Source organism: Schistocerca cancellata, chromosome 4 (assembly GCF_023864275.1).
Source record: "Schistocerca cancellata isolate TAMUIC-IGC-003103 chromosome 4, iqSchCanc2.1, whole genome shotgun sequence".
NCBI classification, from domain to species: domain Eukaryota; kingdom Metazoa; phylum Arthropoda; class Insecta; order Orthoptera; family Acrididae; genus Schistocerca; species Schistocerca cancellata.
The window spans coordinates 755314656-755337839 of record NC_064629.1 but is presented as its reverse complement, the minus strand read 5'-3'; the positions used below and the strand labels follow the sequence as shown (position 1 = coordinate 755337839).

The window sequence follows — 23184 nt, the reverse complement described above, 5'->3', positions numbered from 1 at the left end:
ACAATAAATGAATTGGCCACAAAAATCAGCAGATGTCCTGATGATAGACTGTGTGTATTAGGCATCTTTTGTGAACTTACCAATGCTTTAGATACTGTGAACCGACACCTGCTTCTCCAAAACCTGAGAAGCTATGGTTTTCATGAAAATATCTCAGTTGCATGTCATCATACATGGCAAACAGAAAAGAAAGAGTACTTGCTAATAACAGTGGCTGGAAACACACACAATTAGGTATTCCACATGGTTCAATATTAGGACCAATACTATTTTTGAATTACATGAATGATATGCCATGTCAGCTACAGTCCAGCACCATCCTCTATGCAGAAGACGCAACAGTAATAGTCTTCCATAAAACGGATGAAGACTTAATCTGCCATACTGAGCAAACTCTTGTGGAAGTAGGTATGTAGACCAAAAGTAACAATTTGAATTTAAACTTTACAAAACAGAAATTGTTTATTCTACCATAGAAAAATCAGCACAAGGCATAAGTGAGATATGCCATATGGACAAAAAATTGAATACTGTAAAATGTGTCAAATTCCTTGGTGTGCTCTTTCTCTCTCTTTGTTGTTGTAATTTGAGGTTGGTAGATGCAGAACTTCTTGATTTCTGAAAAGCATTTGATTCAGTACCACACTTACACTTATTGTCAAAAGTACAATTCGACAGGGTATCAAGTAAAATTTGTGACTGGATTGAGGACTTTTTAGCAGATAGCACACAACGTGTTACCTTGAAGGTGCAGAAGTACCTGCAGGTGTGCCCCAGGGAAATGTGTTGGGACCCTTGCTGTTCATGTTGTATATTAATGACCTTGCAGACAATATTAATAGTAACCTCAAATTTTTCCAGATGATGCAGTTATCTATGATGAAGCACTGTCTGAAGGAAGCTGCATAAATATTCAGTCAGATCTTGATAAGATTCCAAAGTGGTGCAAAGTTTGGCAGATTACTTTAAGTATTCACAAATGTAAAATTGTACACTTCACAAAATGAAAGAAATGTAGTATCCTATGACTATATTGTCAATGAGTCACTGTCAGAAATGGGCCATCTCATACAGGTATCTGGGTGTAACAGTGTGTAGGGTATGAAATGGAATGATGAAATAAGCTCAGTCATGGGTAAAGCAGGCGGTAGACTTTGGTTTATTGATAAAATACTGGGCAACTATAATCAGTCTACAAAGGAGATTGCTTACAAATCACTCATGTGACCAGTTCTACACTATTGCTCAAGTGTGTGGGACCAAATAGGACTACCAAATAGGACTAACAGGGGATGTTGAGGGTATACAGAGAAGGGCAGCACAAATGGCCACAGATTTGTTTGATCCATGGGAGGGTGTCACAGAGATATTGAAGCAACTGAACTGGAAGACTCTTGAAGATGAGAAAGTCTGTTACAAAATTTCAAGAGCTGGCTTTAAATGATGACTCTAGGAATATACTACAATCCTCTATATATCACTCACGTATGGATTATGAGAATAAGATTAGAATAATTGCTGCATTCACAGAGGCATTCAAACAATCATTTTTCCCACATTCCACATGTGAATGGAATGGGAAGAAGTCCTAATAACTGATACAATGGGGATGTGCCCTCTGCCATACACTCCACAGTTGTTAGAGGAGTAAAGATGTAGATGTCGATGAATGTAGTGCATCACACATCATTCATAACCTGTTGCATGTATGACATCCTTGGTCACCCCCAGCAATTTCTACCCTCAGTAGCTCTTTCTGCAATAGTTCCAATGATGTTATTGTGTCTTAAAATGTATTCTATAAATTTCTCCCTTTTTCTTTGGATGTACCTCCACAGAGATCTGGTTTCCTGTACTCTTCTCAGTACTTCTTATCCAGAAGCTCTGTCTCACCAGCCGATCCTCATCATCTTTCTGTAGCACCAAATATCCAGCACTTCTGGCTACCTAATTTCTTGTTTTCCTGTTGTTCAAGTTTCACACCCATATAGGAACACACTCCAAACAAATGGTTTCATAATACATTTCATTATTTCCGGACTGATGTTCAAGCTGGTGAGTAAGTCCTTTCTTAAATTTAGTGCAGTTTTGACCTGTTGTATTTTGCTCACAGTTTCTTTCCACCTTCTACCATACCTTGTAATCCTGCTTCCCAAATAGGCAAATTCATCTATCATTACTAGCTCCTCTCTTCCAATTCTTATATTTAAAGATTCATGTTCTCCTTAGTGCTGCATACCATTACTTCAGTCTTTTACTTGTTTATTCCCACACAATACTGATTACAGAAAATCCTTTCAATTGTGTTGAGAATCTTATCTAGATCTTCTTTTGTCTCAGTGAACACAGCAGTATCATCTGCATAACACAGCATGTCTATCTTCGGCCCATTGATTTTAAACCCCACCCCAGCAGTTCCATGAACTTGGCCTATAGCTTCCTTGATGTGAGTACTGAATATAAGAGGAGAAAGATCACATCCTTTTCTCATGCCTTTTCTAATTTTTGCTTCTTGGTTGTGTTGAAAATTCCTACCCACAGTCACTTCATTCTTATAGAAGCTGGGTATCATCTATATGTTGTCATATTTTAGACTTGCTTTCTTCAGACCTCTGAACATCTCTTGCCAGATAACATTATCAGTTGCCTTTTCCAGGTATACAGAGGTAATATAAGTTGATTTATTTTTCTGTATTTGCTTTTTGATAAAAAGCCTCGCTACCAGAATTGTCTCTCCTGTTCTTAGTCCCCTCCTGAATCCAAATTGAACTTTACTGAGCCTATCCTAAATGTTCTTTTCAGTTCTACTCTCACATTTTGTAGCTGATGTCTTCTTCAGTATGAGAAGCATGATGCACTTCTGGAAATAGGTTGGTATCTCACCTGTGTTACAGATGGACCTAATCAGTTTCAGCAGCATCATTTTCATGTTATCACCAGCATTAATGATTAGTTCTGCAGAAATGTCATCAATACTCATTGCTTTGTTCTTCCATAGATCCTTAAGAGCTTTCTGAAATTCTTCTCACAAAATGTCATCTCCTTTGTCATCTTCATCTGCTTCCCCTTTGTTTCCTCTTATGCCCCTCAATAAAAGTGTTCTGTCATACAATTCCTCAATGCATTCATTCCATATCTTCACCACATCTTCACCAAACAGCATTTTTCCCTTCACTATACCCAAGTTTGCTGTTTTGTATTTATTAAAAAAAATATTTGCTGTTCTGTAGGTGTAATAGTAAATAAAAATATGTTGTGGAGTCATCAGGTGAACAGCATACAGAGTCTGCTGAACAGTTCGTATATGTCATATATAGTATCACTGATTTTGCTGTAAGAACTGTATATTATACATATTCTGTTTCAGTCATTATATGTAGTATAATTTTCTGGGGCTCTGAGAAAACTAACCTACTCAAAACTTTTAGACTACAAAAAAAGATCATCTGAGCCATGGCAGGAGCTAAAAAGAAACAACACTGCAAACTTTTATTTGAAAAGTGGAGCTAATGTCAATTCCAGCATGTACACATATGAGATTTTCATTTTCACAATGAGAAATCCACAACTTTTTGAGAGCAACTGCTTCTTGCATCAGTATGAGACAAGACACAGAGCAAGTTACATGTTACCTACCCCCAGACAAACAATATGAAAAAAACTCTTAATTATATGGTCATCAAATTTGTAAATAAAATCTGGAACAGGAAGAAATGAAGAATATCTGAATAGTAAATTCTCCTACCATGTAGATCATTTCTTGAATGATCACCATGTGAAATAGTGCATGTTTGAAGAAGCAACACTGCATGTGTTACAGTCATATATTACATATTAATGATAACCATGTAAAATATTATCTGTCTGAAGAAGTAACAACATTCATATTATAACCTTACTTTAAGTTTATTTGCCTATTTATAGTGTCAGTACTGACACATCACCTACGTCACATAGTAAAATTTTTATTTAATTGATTTGGGAAGAGAAGTGGGAAACGTGGTGAGGCCAAGTTGATGGTAGGAAATTCCTGTAAGGTAACCAGAGGGTTGATATGTGGGTTGGGGAAGGGTCACAGTTTGACAAAATTATCAACTGGAGAGCGCAGGATTTATGTTAGATTTTGATTGGCTTTGGTTGGGGAAAAAAGAGAGAAGAAGAAGAAGAAGAAGAAGAAGAAGAAGAAGAAGAAGAAGAAGAAGAGAGGAGGAGAGACAGAAGCAAAGAGCAGAGATGACCACCCAATGATGTCAGAACATGCTGCTTGAAACATAGCAAGTTGCAATCTAAGCCATCTGTTATGATTTATGCTCCCAAGGATAACTAAAACTTTTTACTCTTTCATGCTATATCTAATGCAGTTGCACACATAATAGACAATCTCTATAGGAATATGTAAAATTGTTGTTTATGTAAAATCTCAGTTACACTTTTATTTCAATTGTTTGTAGCTGATTTCCTGATTACAATGATGCAAGTGGTTTTAATGGAAACTAGAATAATTAAAATTACAGCAAATTGAAGTTATGAGGATGTCATATAATGGTAAAACATTGTGGCAGATAAGCAGTAGAAGAGGTATTGTTACTAATTATTCAGACAGCCCTGACTTTCTGATAACATATTTATTTAATGGCTGCAACATTCTGAACTTAAACAATATAATTTTATTGCTATATTTTCCTGAGTCAGAAAACACATCTCATTGAAATTCAGTCAGTAATTCAGATTTTGAATAATTCAGAGTCATAAAATATTTATTTCAAGGTATATTCCATACTCATCAATAAGGGATTTTAGATTATGTATAATAATAATGTTCCATGTACTTTTATGAATAACTAACTTGGAACATTTTTCATAAACCAAACAATAGTGCCAAATAGTAAAATCTAAGCTAGCCAAATTTGAAAGCAATAAGTAATTTCAGAAATCACATCATGTTCTTACACTTGTCTTTAAATACCCACCCCTCCCCAAAATTGGCAGTCTGAAACTGAACAGTACACTAATAACATCTCAGTCAGATTGTTTCAGTGCCTGGGACTGGAAAGCCATTGAGTAACATCTCTGTGTCATTTAGAGTGAATTGCTGTGCACAATTATAATACATGCAACACAGGTTTCTAAAGAATATGAAACTGAGTAACATTTTGTGTCTTAAAAATCTTGGGTGAGCTAAATGATATGCAACCCAAAAGTGTTAATGACCTATAAACTCTGCTCACTGGACATTGCTGTTAATGCTGGTGATAATATTGCAAGTTATTTAGTGTTGTACTGTCACTTTCACATGGCTGTAACTATATATTATGCCACTGTGAACTTACACCAATACTTGACTATGTTTAATGATTGGGTGATTCTTCTTCAGCATGTACACTGGCAGAAGAAAATCACAACACCAAAAAATAACTAATGTAGAATAACATAATTTTAGGAATATGTTTTTCTAGGTAACACACCTGTATTTAAGTGGTTGACATTGCAAGATCACATATTAACGTAAACATGAGCTAAGTCATTGCAAATGTGAAACACAAGTACATTAATAACTGATGTAACCGGTGGAGTGTTGAATACAAGCATGCAAACATGCATGCATTGTGTTGTGCAGGTGCTATATGTAAGTTTGTGTGATAGAGTTTTATACCTGTTGTACTTGGTCGGTCAATACAGGAACACTTAATGTTGTTTGTGGATGATGTTAGAGTTGTTGTCCAATGATGTCCCATATGTGCTCAATTGTAGACAGATCCAGTGATTGAGCAGGCCAAGGTAACATCTTGATATACTGTAGAGCATGTTGGGCTATAACAGCAGTGTGTGGGAGAGCTTTATTCTGTTGGAAAAGACCATCTCAAATGCTGTACATGAATGGCAGCACAACTGCTTGAATCACTAGACCGACGTACAGTTTTCAGTAAGGGTGCTGTCATATGAAATCACATCCCAGACCATAACTTCAGGTGTAGGTCCAGTGTGTCTAGCAATATTATGCACACCGGTTGGTTGCAACCCCTGAACTGGCCTCCTCCTAAACAGCACATGGTCATCACTCGCACCAAGGCAGAAATAGATTTCATCAGAAAACATGACAGATGTCCACCCTGCCCTCCAATGATCTCTTGCCTGACACCCGAATGGCAGTGGTTTGAGGTCAGCGGAATGCACACTGCAGGGCATCTATCTTAGAGCTGTCCTTGAAGTAACTGATCTGTAACAGTTTGTTGCGTCACTGTGGTGTGAACTGCTGCTCAAATTGGTGCTGCAGATGCAGTAGGATGTGCCAGAGCCATACACTGAACACAATGATCTTCCCTCTCAGTTGCGCAATGTGGCCATCCAGTATGCTATCTCCTTGTGACCATACATTATCATGACAACTTCTGCCAGCAATCATGTATAGTGGCTCCATTCCTGCCTAGTCTTACTGCAGTATTGCACAAGGAACATCCAGCTTCTAGTAGGCCTCTTACATGGCCTCATTCAATCACAGTGAGATGCTCAAACACAGTGAGGTGCTGATAATGTCATCTTTGTTGTCTTAAAGGCATTCTTGACTAACATCAACTCACCACGTCTAATCTCAAAGGTAACAAATGCTTATCACCATTACAGCTTTTATTTAAAGCAAACATTACTTGCATCCTCATAGTGGTTCCTTTACCTGTATAAACTGGAACTGGTCATCAACTACGGTATAGTGCAAATAAAATGGTTGAACCACTTTTAAAATTCATTTCTTGTCCAGTCTACATCATTTAGTACTGTCATTAATAGCACTAATTTCCAGGATATTTTTCAGTACAGCAAGATATGAGACTTATAGTTTTGACAAAATCAAGTACAACTTTAAAGTACTGGCAAGCAGGCTGTGGCATGCTGAGCACAGCATGCTTGATTTCAGTGGCTGCTTCACAAGCTGTGCAATCTGGATACTTCCCCCTAATACCACCTTCTCTGAACTATGTAGGTAGTAGCTACCCCTGCAACACCCCCTTTGATCTTTTAATCCTGCTGGTGTCAAATCTCTGTTAGTCCATGCCTCACATACACCTACATCCCAGTCACAGTACATTAACTTCACTCATCCTGCACCCACACCACCTTCTCCTACAGTGTCCCTCTTACTCTGTCCTATCTCTCCTTCCCAATCTCCTTGTTAAAGTCACTGTGCTCTGCCCACAACTCCCCCTGCTTATGGCCAGAATGAGCTCATCTCACTGGTGCCACATTCCTAAGCTGTGCACTTGCTGCCTCTCCCTCCCAGTCATCAGCCACCCTTCCACAACCCGGTCTCTCTCTCTTCATTTCCTTTCTCGCCTTGCCCACCTCACCCACTCCATTCGACACATTCCCTCTACCAAGGTGCAGCACCTGCAAAAAATTGGTGTGTGTGTGTGTTGTGTGTGGGTGGGTGTGTGGCTGGGTAGTTGGGTGCACACATGCAGCATGTGCTCATGGGTGTGTACATGCTCTATAGCTCTGCAAATGATTCATCAGAAAGTCAGGAAAGTTCTCAGTCTTGCATATGTGTCTTTCTATGACACAGCACCATTGTTAGTCACTAATGTTTTGAAATTATTTTCTGTGCCTTCTATCTTTACTTTTGATAGTACCCTCATAATAAGCAAGGTAAAATGGTGTTCCTGATACAATGTAACTCATCATTTAAAAGTAAAGAACATGAGGGGGGAAAATGAACATGTAATCTGCCATTTCAGAGTTTTTCGTATGTGCGGTTCACATTAATGATTCTGTGCTATATATATTGAACAGTAAATGTATGAATATTATCAGGACAGCTGAAAAGGAACCTAGAGAGTGATTCACCTCAAAAATCTTTCTGGACTTATTCCTATTTTCTACACTTTTACCTGGTTTAGCTGACATATTTTGGTATTATTTTGAATAATTACATTTTTGGGGCACTGGGATTTTACTAGCATGGATGGGGAGTTTTTTTCCACTCTTTAGAGAGTAAAATGAATAATAAGCATTTAACTGAATTTTACAAGTTACTTTGAGGACATTTAAAATTAAAAATGAAACTAGGCTTTCGCAGATGTTATTTGCATCCTTGGCAATTTTCTTTTTATGGGCATTGAGCTATGATCTCTCTTTCTTTTCCTAACTCTTCCTATTTATCTTCCTAACATTTCATCTTCCAGTGTTGGAGACATCATCAGAGGCTATAAAAATTCAGATAGCAGTAGCAAATTTAAACAGTTTGGCCTGCTGAGCTTGTTCAAATTTGCCACTGTTCTCTGAAATCTTTATAGCCTCTGATGAGGTCTCCAACATTGGAAGATGAAAGGTTCAAAAATCTCCAAGTATGAGTTCAGTTTTTCCACTATCTTCCCAGAAATGAATAAAAGAATTACTTCCAGTTTTGGATACCAAATTTGTATCATTTGATTTATAAAACATATATTTTATGACATTATTTGATCAAACAATAAATTTTAGTGCAAATTAATAAAATTAAGAAAAGTGACTTGACATGTAAATCAGATCCTGAGTTATGAACAAATCACTTTTGAATGATTTCAATTGCTGTTTCTTATTCACATGTAAATACAATAAAATACTCAATGAAAATGCACTGCAGTACTATGATACGAAGTATTATTTACCTGCTGCACAGTTCCACACTGGGTTCCCATAGGAATTCGTAAAACCAATTGAGATTGCCCACTGCCCATTTCAAAACAAGCTTGTGGATTACCCGTTGCATAGACTCGTCCTTCAAATGGTCCTCCAAATAAAAATGTAATCAACATATCAGCCTGTGTACAGTCAACTCTCACTGAAACCATAGAGAAAAGCTCCTTAAAAAATTCAAATGTACGCGTTTGACAAACTTTAATTGGTAAAAATTGAAATAACTGAAAAAGTTAAAAGAGGACAGTAACAAAGATATAATAGACAAGCATAACAAAACAATAGAAAAGCAAAAATGAATATGTTATAAATTTTTGTTTGATAGATGTCATGTGTGTCCTACCTCTAAAGTAAAGATGTGACTGTGCATAATAAAACAGTAAGCCACAGAATCTAAAGCATTAAGTTTCACTTATTAAACTGCTTTTGTGGAAAAAAGTAACATATCATGACTAAATCATAGCATGTGCTGTAATTCAAAGTATGGAGTGAGTTTATATATGATAACATGTAGTGGTACATACAGGAACACATTCATAGTGCTGTAGTGAAGCTGGTGCTTCATTACCTTTTCTCTGGCCTTTTTGTGTTCTGTTGGATGTGTTCCTGTGTTGTGTAGATGACTGAAATGAGTGCTTTGAAAGAATGTGTTAAGAGCAAGTTTCTAATTTTACAGATGACAATTAAAATGAAAGGAAAGTACTGAGTGAGGTCAGTGCTGATACACAGCCAGCTCATCTTAAAAAGGACCTTGATGAAATTCTGCATATTTGTGTAGTCACCCAGTCAACAACTGCCTGGCTAAAATTCCTGTCCAGTTGATGAATTACCATTGGAAATGGTAAAAGTGTCCATACTTCATGAGGCACTTTCTGGAGAATATAAAACATATTTACAGTAAGGCACTGTGTAGTTTATGGTAGAAGGTACTTAGTGTTAGTTTTCCACACCCCCTATCTTATTCCATTTGCAAACTGGATGAGGGAAAAGTGACTTTCTGTTTGTGTCCTCTCTTTTATAATGCTCACGATATTATATGATATTCTCATGAACTCCACCCAAAATATATGATGAAAGTCTACATTAAACACCAGTTATCTAAATTTACCTTACAGGGTTTCATGAGAACAACGTTATTTACTACCAAAGATTCCCATTTAATTTCCATGTGCACCTACTCTCAATTTTCTAAGAAGTATACTGCCTTTTTTATAATACTAGTAGCATGTGTCTAAATTTTTTTAATGTCTGCTGTCAGGTCTACTTGTTAAGGAATCCAGACACTGGAGCAGTACCTTAAGAATATGTTAAATCAACATCTTCGGTTGGGTTGTTTGGGGGAGGAAACCAGACAGCAAGGTCTTTTGTCTCATTGTATTAGGGGAGGACTGGGAAGGAAGTCATATCATCCTGGAATTTGCCTGGAGTGATTTAAGGAAATCGTGGAAAACATAAATGAGGATGGTCAGATGCGGGATTGAACTGTCGTCATCCCGAATGTGAGTCCAGTGTGCTAGCCCCTGCACCACCTTGCTCGGTCAACATCTCGGATATGGTTTCCTTAGAAGAAGGAGTCAACAGTCCCAGAATTCTGCCAAAACCTCTAAGTTTCCGATTACCCTTCCCTATTACTGATCTCATATGTTTGTTCCATTATGTACATCTTCATAGTACTACTCCCAGGCATTTAAACGCTGTGGCACATGGCAGAAGTTTACCACTAAGCTTGTAATTAGATAATATTGGATTTTCTATTTTATTTGTGGGCTTTTTAATGTTTTTTGTAATGTAATATGCAATAGCATTTTTTCAGTTTACAAGCATAATGAGATCCTCAATTGTTATAGCTGTTATATATATTTCCTTTTTCCATTTAAAGCTTGCTTTAAACTTGGTTTCCAATACACTACTTTTATCATGTACAATGTCATAAGGAATGGGTGTGCTAAGTGGCTGTGTTTGTTAAAACTGACAGATGTACAGCAGTATTATTTACAATTACTAATAAAAAAATGTATTACACCATGCAGAGTATATTACGTGTTGATTTTATGTGGCAAGTTTAAACTGAGTGCTGGACTGGTATTTGGACCCAGATTCCCACTTTTCACAGGCAATGCACTAACAATCACTCCATCTTAGAATAGCTTATAGGCTGACTCAAAGCTGCAACTTGTTATAGGCTCCTTCTCTTTCCTTCCAAACTCTGAAGATGATCTCCCAAATAGTTATGTCTAGCAATAACCATGTTGTCTAAGGCTCTTACATTACTCCTAGAATAAATTTTCTTTATCCACAACCACTAAAAAATATTGATTAGTACCTATAATATCTATAGGGTGTCCCAGAAATGTTGCAACAAATTTTGAGGGGGTTGTAAAGGGTATCTTGAGGAACAAATTGAGGATAGGAACCCATCAAAGTTATAAGCACTGGTGCATGCCCATCCATTCAGCAGCATATGTGACTTTACATGCTGATGGACCATAGGCAGAACATCTCACAATTTGTTCATTATTCAGTGATCATGACTGATTGCCACAATCACCAGTGGAGAAGATGGAGCTAGCTGCTGCTCTCATGAAACACTATGACAGTTTCGGACATGGGTTTCCATCCACAGCTTATTTTTCTCCTGGAAACCTCTAAAATCTCAATTGTTTCTCAGTATAGAAGAGAAATATAAACCATAGATGGAAACCCCTGTCCAAAACCATCGTCCACCAAGGCAACAAAGCATTGCATTCATAGGAGACAATGCCTGTTGATTACTATAAACAAGACTTGGCAGTTGTTATTACTGCCTTCTAACATGTACATTCCATGCCTTCTGACTTGTATGTTTCTATGTCATCTTTCACCCATCTGAGTGACTTTATCATCTTTGAAATACTTATTACACCATCCCCCTTTACTTTATATTTCCTCTAGATTCCAACAAAGTTATCATAACTTATAAGATCTTCAGTCATTACATCTTCAATTATTCCAAATACTTGTGAGCCCTCTTTTGACTGCTCCTATTACAGAGCTGTAAGGTTAGCCCTAGCAATGCTAATGAATTTTTGAAGACATATACTACCAAAAGGAGTGGGGTCAAAGTACTTTGACAAAAAAAGAACAGTCCAGAACCTTAAAATATCTTTCAGCAGTCTTAGCAATATCAACGCATTGTCAATAATGTATGCTACCAACAGGCTGGTACTTTATATGAACTGCAATTTAAAAAATACAAATTGCATTAACTGCTATTGACTCTCATTAACAACATACTTATAAAATAGGCTCTGAGATGTATGTAGAGTCCTGAAACTGAAAATACTGAATATGACATTTGTTGTGAAAATTCACATCCCACTACGACCTCAAAATTAAATTTTTGAGCTAAGTTTAACTGACAAAAATTATAACATTTAAAGAATCTGGTAGAATGAATGATTAAAAAATTAAAAACAATAAACATTTGTTCACAATTTTAAAATATCAATTACATGACTAGATTACAGCATTTACAAAAGGTAGGCATAAAATAGCCCCTCCCCCCCACCCCTAATTGTTATTGCTAGGCTTAATGAGTTTAATTTAATTGCTTCTGTTTTAGAGTTTCTCATATACAACTGTCTGAAAACAAGAACACAATAGTTTTCTAAGTGACAACAGTTCAGTTCATTAATTACTTACAGAATCAAAAAAATATTAAACCACTATTTTTATACATTTTATATATTTATTATTTACATACATCTGCTTTGGCAAGTACTAATTGTGCTGTATTATTTTTGTTCACATGAAGGACAGACTAAATAATCTGTCTGAGTGAGATGGCACAGTGGTTAGCACTTTCGACTTGCACTCAGGACAACGGTTGTTCAGATCCACGTCTTGCCACCCCCAATATGACTAGAATGGGTAAATATATGAAGGTGCAGTTTTTGTTAAAACCTAACACATTTTATTATATATGCAAGTAAATTTTAGCATTTATTGCTGCCAAGTTATGACAACATTTTTTTTTTTGGAAATTGAATTATATAGTTTATTCTATGACCATGGAAAGAGTATTTAACATTATTTCTATGTCCTACCATGTGTGGAACATTATCAGATAACAAATAAGAAGGTAATATTGTCAAGAACCACTGTCCCACCATCAAGAGAAGAGACTCCACAAACATCTGCCTTCTGTACCAAACAGAGGTGAATACATAACTCAGATGTGATTTGTGCATTTACCTGTGTGCTTCAATCACATCATTTTGTGCTCTCTTGCTGTACTGATCAGCCAAATTACTCACAAAGCATTTCAGACTTTCAAAATGTATGTGACAGTTGAAAAAGTGGATATTGGTTTCATTTATGGCAAATGTTGCCAAACCATTGCAGCAGTAGTGTGGTTGCATGCTGCAAGGTGTTCTGATTGTGCCAAGCTCTTACAATCTCAATAAAATCTTCTCAGTTTACAAGAGGTGTCACTTCAAATAAAACACTGGAGCTTTCAGTAGCTTTCTCCGCTATTGTCATCAGGATTAAAATCACTGACTGCCAAGGTTGGCATGATGTTCTGCTTATGTAGATGCACTGACAGCATTTGGAACCTTCCAGGGAAGGCTGGAGTGACACATGCATTGAAGGAAAGATGGACAGTTTGAAGTATTGAAAATTATTCTCTCCCATTCTTTCAGAATTTGCAATGTCAATTACAAGTAAACCGTCCTTTTTTTTTTTTTTTTTTTTTTTTTTTTTTTTTTTTTTTTTTTTTTTTTTTTTTTTTTTTTGCGTTGAGGTTCCTAAAGACTAATATAAAGCTGCAGAAACTGTAGTGCACTGTTACTTATCACTGACACTGTTGTATATGAATATGTTTAGAATCTACAAATTTGTCTATAGTTCTACCTATCAATTACATCTCCTCTACACATTTACTTGAAGTAATCTTCATAATTTTGTGATTTCCTTTAATGTACATTTTCTGAATCTATTTAACCGGGTTGAAAAAGTCTGGAATTCAGTAATATTCACCTCACTTCAGTTCAGAGGGCCTAGTCTTGTATATTTCCCTCAGTTATAATGCACTGACTGTCACACTTTTGCACATTTCATTTTGGAGCATATTTTCTACTGTTTGCAAATCTTCTTTCCATTTATACAATTCATGTTCAGGTTCTATGAAATTAAACTGGCTTTGCAGACATCTTAACTTTAAGCATTTTCTCCCGCCTGCCATTAACCAAAAAATTCACAGCCTTTTCCATGTCACTGAAAGCTGTTACTGTCTATGTTTTCTTACAGCTAGGTAGGTACTGTATTTTTGCTCTAGTCTTAAATAGCACAACAGTCATCGTTCAAACCACAATTCACAGAAACATCAGAGTTACTTCCTTTTTCTTCTAATGTTTCCACAATTTGTAACGAAATGTCATGATCATTCAAATGAATAGCCAAGAAATTAACTAATAAATAACACTTACATATAGGTCTTCAGGAGAAAGTAATTTTGATTGTATAACACACCATTCATATTTTATCTTTGCAAGGATGAGAACATTAATTGTATACAACATTACTGTGAAACTCTGGAACCTGCACAAAGATAGATGCTGTTAGCAAGCATGTATGAAGAAAACATTTTAAAAAATCCATTTTATCTTCATTGTTAACACATAGTGATACTGCTAAGGCAACTGCTAACTGTCATGGATATTAAATGAGTTGCAAATTTGAGCAAATAATAATTGTGACCAACTGGCAGTGAACCTATCAATGGGAACTAAAAGTAGCTTTACCAATTATAATTGTATTGTGCTGTCTTATCTATTTACCAATATGTCATCAATCACAGATATGTGCCTGGCATGTTGCACATGCACTGTCTACTACAGGTGTGGTATGCATGTACTTTTCTCCATCAGCCTGGCAATTTACAAATTTGGGAATTTCCAACATTTGTTTTAAAAACACTTCCAGTGTGTCTTAGCACCTAAAATTTTGACACTGTGTTTCTTTCTGTTAATTCTTTTGTATAAAAGAATTCAAGACAGGCTTTGTCATGTCATATGGGGAGAGCCACAAATATCATATGTTAATGGCCAACAGCATAGATGCTGTCATAGGTATTATATGCTAATGGGCAATGGCAATAGATGCTGCCATAGATATTTTGATATTAGATTGGCATCATAAAGACATCTGTGGTACCAGTTTTAGAACCTTGATGGTAACAAAAAAAATCTTTAAGAGATGCTCAGTGAAGCCATCCTAGAAAATGACCTCACCAGGAGTGAGGTCCCAACTTAGGGTGGACAATATAGGTTGTCATTTGACTTGAAAAAGGAAAGGAAGGAATGGACATGTAAATGTGAGAGTTATGTGTATCATCATGATAGGGTACAAATAATTGAGACTAGTGTATATATTGTATTTTTCAGGATAGTGGATCATACATGTCCCATCCATGCATTGGAAATGGAAATGCCGTGTGGCTAGGGCCCCCCAATGGGTAGACTGTTCGCCTGGTGCAAGTCTTCCAAGTTGACGCCACTTCGGCAACTTGCGAGCAATGGGGATGAAATCATGATGATAAGGACAACACAACACCCAGTCCATGAGCAGAGAAAATATCCGACCCAGCCGGAAATCGAACCCGGGCCCTTAGGTATGACATTCTGTCACACTGACCACTCAGCTACCAAGGGCGGACATCCATGCATTTACAAAGGCTGATTGGGATATAGTGGCCCAGGAAGGAAGTATACATTGATGAAATGAGCAAAATACAGAAACAGCAGTTGGGTATGTGAGTGAGCCTCCATTGGCCTTTTTCAGTGCCACATAAAAGGTATATAGTTCCATTAAAAAATCAAATTTGGTGCCATAATTTGGCAACTACAAGTGTTTAAAATTACATGTGAATGTCAAAAAAATTGGCCACTGTATCAACTATGAACATACTGAAAACCACCCTTCAGTATATTTATTTATTCTGGTTATACTTTGGTTGGCTTGCCCAGCTATCTCACTCTGTATGCATCCTCATATTGCAGGTTATATTGGTTCATGAAAAGAATGGCCGATGAATCTGCTACATCTTGCAATAACAAATTGTTGTGACTGTGCTCAGAATGACCACACGTAGGGAAATCAATGAGTGGTTTACAGTATGGTTTCAACATTAAATTTAACAAAAATGCAGAACCAAAACCAGCAAAAGCATTTCTAACATTATTGACCATGAAACCAATAAATTTAGCTAGAAAAATGATATTCAGTATCCTGATGACAGCAACATTCAATTCATTGAATCAATGAATTCTTCCTGATATTAGGTAAAAATGCAGAGACAGAAATGTACCATCAAAATAGATATGTTACATTACTCAAACACTCACTGCACAATCATCACCAGACATCAGTCTTGCCAAACAAACTGTTAAAGAAATCATTAGGTCATTGAAAACCATTAAATCTTCTGGTTATGATATTTCAACCAAAGTACTAAAATCTAGTGTTGACTTGGTAGTGACACACTTGAGTTATGTTTGTACATAAAACCGCTATATTTTCCACTATAACTTAGCAAAAATTGCAAGTGACTCTTCATTACATATTCAACTCCCTCTGCCAGTATTCTCAAAATTTTTGAGAAGGCAGTTTACAATGCAATATTGACCTATCTGTTAATCACAGCTTAGTTTGCTTTTGTGAAGGATTTTCTACACAGAATGCAATATATGATCTCACAAACTCAGTTTAGAAATAAATGAGAAAACTTGCCCTGTTGGCGTTTTATGTGAACTTGCCATGGCCTTAGATTGTGTATTTCATAAAATTCTATCATGGAAACTAAAATTATATGGCATTAAAGGCACCATTCCCCTTGCATGGATGCAGTTATATCTCAACAACAGAAAACAGTGCATCACATTAACATAAGTCTAAATTCAGAGGGGGAGACCATTAGATATGGAATTCCACAAGGTTCAGTGATTGAGCTGCTCCTGTTCTTGACCTATACAGATGACTGACTTGGACAGTAGAGGACTCTTCAAAAACAGTGAAATTTGTTGATGTTGATGACTCCACAAACACATCCATGCCAGATATAGCAAGTAAAAAGAATGGAGCAGGGTTACTACAGATTGAAGGCAGAAAGCTTCATTCTTGATCTTACAAAGGCACACTTTATGCAGTTCCAAACAAATAAAATTGTCTTATGAGAACCAGAAGTAAAACTCAGTGGGAACACACATGATGAGGCTTCATGTTTCTAGGCATCCAGATGGACAACCAAGAGGGCACAAGCATGAGAATGCCATTTACATGTTTACTCAGCAGATTTTGCAAACATTAAGTAAGAAAATAGCACCAGTTGGTATTTTCTGCGACCTACCTATGACATTTGACTGTTGAATCACAGTGATCCCCTGCATAAATTGAAGTGTTATGGGAATGATGGTGTAGCCATGGATAATGTCAATTTTTTTAAACATCCTTAGGCCCACTATTATTCCTCATATATGTAAATGATCTTCCATCTAATATAAAAAAGCAGACTTAGTTCCTCTTGCAAATGACACTAGTACTGAAATCAGTCCAAGCATTCATGCAAAATAAATGATAAACAAAGGTCTTAAAAGTATCATTAACTGATTTTCTGTGAATGGTCACACCCTCAATTAAAAAAAAGAAAGAAAAAAAAAACATATTCTGTTCTGCACATATAGGGATACGTCACCAGTGATAAATGTTACACATGACGAGAAAATAACAAATAGGGTAGAAACTTCAAAATTTTTTGGTGTCCATTTTGACAAGAATTTAATCAGGAAAAAACACATTTTGGAACTGCTAAAATAGTTTTGTTCAGCCACATTTGCACATAGAATCATTACAGATCTTGGGGAGAGACACATCAGTAAGTTGACATATTTTGTCTGTTTTCATTCAATAGTGTCATATGGAACAATGTTCTAGGGTAACTCATCTTAAAGAAAGAATGTCTTCACTGCACAACAAAGTGCAGTAAAATAATACGTGGTGCTCACCCATGACATTGGGCATTCTGACTACTGCTTCCCTTGTAAAGTTTGTTGCAAATAATTCAATACAGTTCAAAAGGAAGAATGATGCACATAATTACAACACCAGAACAAAAAATGATGTTCACTATCCCACATTAAGGGTGTCTTTAGCATGAAAAGGGGTGCACAATGCTGCAACAAAAATTTTTGATCACTTGCTCAGTGATGCAAAATGTCCGACAGACGACAAAGTAAAAGTAGGAACCAAAACTGAGAATGTTTTTCCATGACAACTTCTTGTACTCCACAGAAGAATTTCTATTACTGTAATATATGAAAGTTGGTGGGTAGGACTTACTAAATCACAATGTCTGTATATGTTTTTTTCTTCTTGGGAAAAAAAAGATAAAAAACTTAGAAATGTTCACAATGTAACTATATGTACAAGTTAATTTGCAACGTGAATATAAAATGACTTTTTTCACATTATTATGATCTATCATACAAAACAATTTATAGAACATGAAGCTAACTAACTAGCCAACCTGATGACTCAGTTCTTCCATTTTTATAGTTAAAAATTTCTCTCATAGTTTTAACTTGCTGACAGGATTGCTAGCATGCCTTCAGGGTTTTTTGTCCTGTGGTATGATCTTCACATGTAACACAATGAAGATCAAGTGAGCATAAAGAATATTTTGTAAAATTGATAGCTGAACATTGTGCATAAGACTTTTCACGAGTTAGGGGTTCTTACACTTATGTACTGATACATTTACCACCTAGTCAAATTCATGGTTGACAACAAGAAGAATGATTTTAGGATGAACTGTGCATTTCAGTACCTCAATACTAGGAGGAAAAATAATTTATATGTTGACAGTGTGGATTTTTTTATTATGGAGCAAATGTCTATAACAGACTGAGGACAAATGTCAGGCAAGAAATGGAAAATCCCCAGACAGTCAATAAACAAAGCAAAAGGGTACCTTATCAGCACATTCCTTCAGCAATTTATCAGAATATATGGTCAAGGGGGATGTTAATTCTGCTTAACTAATGTCAGCATTGCTGCATCCATGGCTTGTGCCTTGCCTAAGGATTAAGCAATGTGGTTTGAACATAACCATATTGATCTTTCACTGATATGAAAGGGAGAGTTTGTTTTAGCTGTGAGGAATCACTGAGGTACTCTTGGTTGGAGAAGATGAGAAGTTCAGTCACTAATTCCATGGTGTAAAGTTAACTTGGAGTTTATGCAAATTCCTTAAACATTACAGTGTCTACTGAAGTCCTTTACTGTTATGCTTACTCAGAGTAAACATTATGAGTCTTGAGCTAGCACTCAACAGTTAAGTCCTTGATAGCTGCTTGACAGGCAGCCAAGTGCATGTTGAAGTCTGACTGTCAACTGCAGCTCCAACTTCTTTGCTGCCTGTATGTATCTCTTGACTGCCTCTCTGCTGACATTCTGATGTCCTCTTCACTCCAACCCCCCTGCTTTGGCAGTGCTCTGAGGCTATTTTGAAATGGAGAGATGCTATTATACCTGTTCATGGTTGATGACATAATGCCAATTCTTCTACCTTTATTGGCCATCAATGATGTTATGGAATTCATTCCTGACACCTTGTTTCTTCTCTCTAAAACTACAACCATACACTGCAAACCACTTTGATGTGCTTGTCATAGATGATACAAATTTTCTTCATGGTAATAATGATCTCTGTAGCCTTGGAAAGACAGACAGCTGCTAAAGCATTCCATTAATTTAGAGCAAATGGATTCATGCTGACCGAAAACAAAACCAAGTAGATGATATTTACCATAAAAGAGAAGCTTCCCTCAGATGATTCAAGTTATGTTATGTTTTTGCTCTACAACATGACAATCATGACCTTAGTGCCTGTTTCACCAAACGTGCCATCTGGATTGTTCCTCCAGACACTAGTTTCTTAGAACTCTGCAGGTGGGAACTAGCACTACAACATGTCCTTGGTTCTCACCATCCACCTGGCATTAATTAGCATTAATTTCTTCCACCACAGCATTTCTTCACAGTAACTACTCTTTGCTTCACTCCATTTTAGTTTTCTACTCTATCTTTAACCATCCCCGTCCCACATCTGTTATGTACAATGTGCTTAGCTTTTCATTCTTATTAACTCATGCATGATGTTGAAGCAGTAATCTCTGTCTGTGTATTACCATGTCTACCTTTAAGCTCTCAGGTTTCCAAATCTTGTCCAATGCAGTCCCCAACAATCAGTCTTTCCTTTTCATCTCGTGCGGTAAGTCTCCCCTGACCCATGGTTTTGGGTGTCATTCCAAAAATCTACCCCTTTCCTAGACCCCTCCAGTTTTTTCCTTCACCCCTCTTACTTCCCCTTCAACCCTTCTGCCCGAAGGAGGAGCCACTGGCTCCTCTGAAACCTTGCCAATTACAACTGCCTTTTATGTGTGTATTCTGCCACCTCTTGGCGAGTAGATTTAATTAATTAATTAAATTATTTTGTCAATAGTTGATTGTTCTCATTGTAATATTGTAATTTTAAACCTATATTACTTTTGAATCATCAGTTGTATTTTACTATGTGTATGATGCTTTACTGTTGCTGTACTGGGCTACTGACAATAAAAATAACATTAGTATTACTTATTAGGGTCTCTGACATTCTATTCATGGGTGGAATGTGGGAAGAAAGCCTGCTTCCATGCCTCCTCATGCATGGTAATAAGCAAAATCTAGTCTTTGTGGCTCTTACAGGAGCAATCTCTACGGGGTTGCAGTTTTCCTAGATTTCTCATTTAATACTGGTTCTTGAAACTTTGTTAACTAGAATTTCACAGAAATATTTATGTCTGTCTTCAACCATCTGCTATTCAGATTATTCAGCATTTAAGTGACAATGTTCTATGAATAAATGACAACTAACTGAAACCCTCAGCTGCTGACAGGTGTTGTTGATATACCTCGATGGGGACAGCTGAAAATGTGTGCCCCGACCGGGACTGGAACTCGGGATCTCCTGCTTACATGGCAGACGCTCTATCTATCTGAGCCACCCAGGACACAGATGAATAGCTTGACTGCAGGGACTTATCCCTTGCACGCTTCCTGTGAGACTCACATTCCCAACTGTCCACAATTCTACATATGTAATGTACCTTATAGACATTTGCCCATTCACTCATTACTCGCGCATGCTTTGGCGTTTCCCTTAAGAGCTTGGGCAACCTTTGCACATTCGCACAGACGAAGGCCAATGGCTGGGTAACCTTAAACTATATATATGAACAGTTACTGTCTTCATATATATAGTTTAAGGCTACCCAGCCATTGACCTTCGTCTGTGCGAATGCGCACAGGTTGCCCAAGCTGTTATGGGAATCGCCAAAGCATGCGCAAGTAATGAGTGAATGGGCAAATGTCTATAAGGTACATTACATATGTAGAATTGTGGACAGTTGGGAATGTGAGTCTCACGGGAAGCGTGCAAGGGATAAGTCCCTGCAGTCGAGCTATTCATCTGTGTCTTCGGTGGCTCAGATGGCTAGAGCGTCTGGCATGTAAGCAGGAGATCCTGGGTTCGAGTCCCGGTCAGGGCGCACATTTTCAGCTGTCCCCATTGAGGTATATCAACAACACCTGTTGGTAGCTGAGGGTTTCAGTTAGTTGTCATTTATTCCACGGAAAAGCTGCACGGTCATCAACAGTATTCTGTTCTTTCGAGAACAGTTACTGTTTTCATATATGATGTTCTATGAGTCAAATAAAATCTGTGGCCACTTGTGTTACCATTCTTTGCATACATTCAGTATCATCTGTTAATCCTATTTCACATAAGTCTCATACATCAGTACTCCAGGCTGGATGGAACAAATGTTTCATGAGAAATATCCTTTGTACACTAACTGCATTTTCTTCCATTTGCCATGTACAACAATTGAACTGAAGACATTTATCAAGATCAGACTGAATATTTATGTAGGCTTTTTCAGACAGTACTTCCTTATAGACAACTGTGTCATCTTCAAAAAGTCTGAGGTTATCATTAATATTGTCTGCAGATCATTAAATACAACATGAACAGCAAGGGTCCCAGCACGCTACCCTGGGCACTCATGAAGTTACTTCTGCATGTCAGTGACTCTCCACCCAGAGAGCAAACTGTGTCATTACTACCAAGAAATCCTCAATCCAACACAAAGTTCATTTAACACCCAATATGATCATATATTTGTTAATAAGTATTTGTGTGACACCAACCTGCATGGCTTTTGGAAATCAAGAAATAACTATAATAACTTGGTTGCCACGGTCTTTTGCTCATGTCAAGCTAGAAGAGTGTAAATTGGGTTTCACATTACTGATGTTTACAAAATCCATACTGTTTGGCACAAAGGAGGCTGATCTGTTCAAAATGCCTCATTACATTACAGCTCTCACCTTCACATCTGTGTGCTCTTACAAATAGAACAGTTTTCTGTGTCTGTTTTATTTGTGTTTATCAACAGTCACAGCCCTGATACTGTGGTTATTTATGGACTAAATATTCATGTGTGTCTCTGTCACCCTGGGGTCCGAATAAACTGTCCTCCTTTCTAACCTTAATTTCTTGGGGAAGGAACTACTAGTTCTGAAAATTAGGAACATTTTTTGCACTTTTAAATGTATCTAGAATTTTGCTCCCAGAAGATAACTGCTGCTGAGACATTCTGCCTCTTTGTAATATTATAGTTTTCTAAGGTGAATTTTCCCATTGATAAAAGTTACATAAATTCTTTGTTAAAAATATCAAATAAACAGTGACTGAATTATGTAAGAGGTGGAGCATATGTTTGTTTCAGAGTAGTGTGTGCTAAAAATTAATGTCTACCACTTTTTTATTCTGTTCTTGATATCGGTTGAAGTATTACATGTCACACATAATACTTGGTCAACTTTCTTGCTTCATTGACACCATTTGCAACCCCGTGACACTACAGGGCTCTGAACTGTGGCATGTAACATGGTGGTGTGTAATGTAACTATATCAGTGCATGAGCAACAGTGTGATGTAATTGAGTTCCTGACTGTAGAAGATATTTGTCTACACATGGAACACCCACTCCTTCAGCATGACAATGCCAGACTACACATGAGCACTGTCATATCTGTGAGAATCTGATGCCTCGGGTTCACTGTCATCAGTAATCCTTTGACAGTCCAGACTTAGTGCCATCTGATTTTCATCATTTCCAAAACTTAATGAACCCCTTCGAGAACTACACTTTGATAGTGATGAAGTGGTTCAAGCAGAAGTGAGGTTATAGCTCTGTGAACAAAGTCAAACACTCGACAGTGACAGTATCAACAAACTGGTCTCTCGTTGGGAGAAATGTATTCATCACCAGAGTGACTTTGTTGAGAAATAAGTATGTAGACATGAAGGATAAATACACTCCTGGAAATGGAAAAAAGAACACATTGACACTGGTGTGTCAGACCCACCATACT

The 23184-nt window shown here is 37.0% G+C and overlaps 1 protein-coding gene across 1 annotated transcript in view; it reads right to left on the bottom strand.

Annotated features, from left to right (window-relative positions):
* LOC126184487 (uncharacterized) overlaps nucleotides 1-23184 on the bottom strand; it is a 514130-nt gene that overhangs the window by 66071 nt on the left and 424875 nt on the right. Inside the window, exon 22 of the mRNA XM_049926880.1 lies at nucleotides 8640-8812. Coding sequence (XP_049782837.1) covers nucleotides 8640-8812 — 173 coding nt within the window. The remainder of the gene's footprint in view (nucleotides 1-8639; nucleotides 8813-23184) is intronic.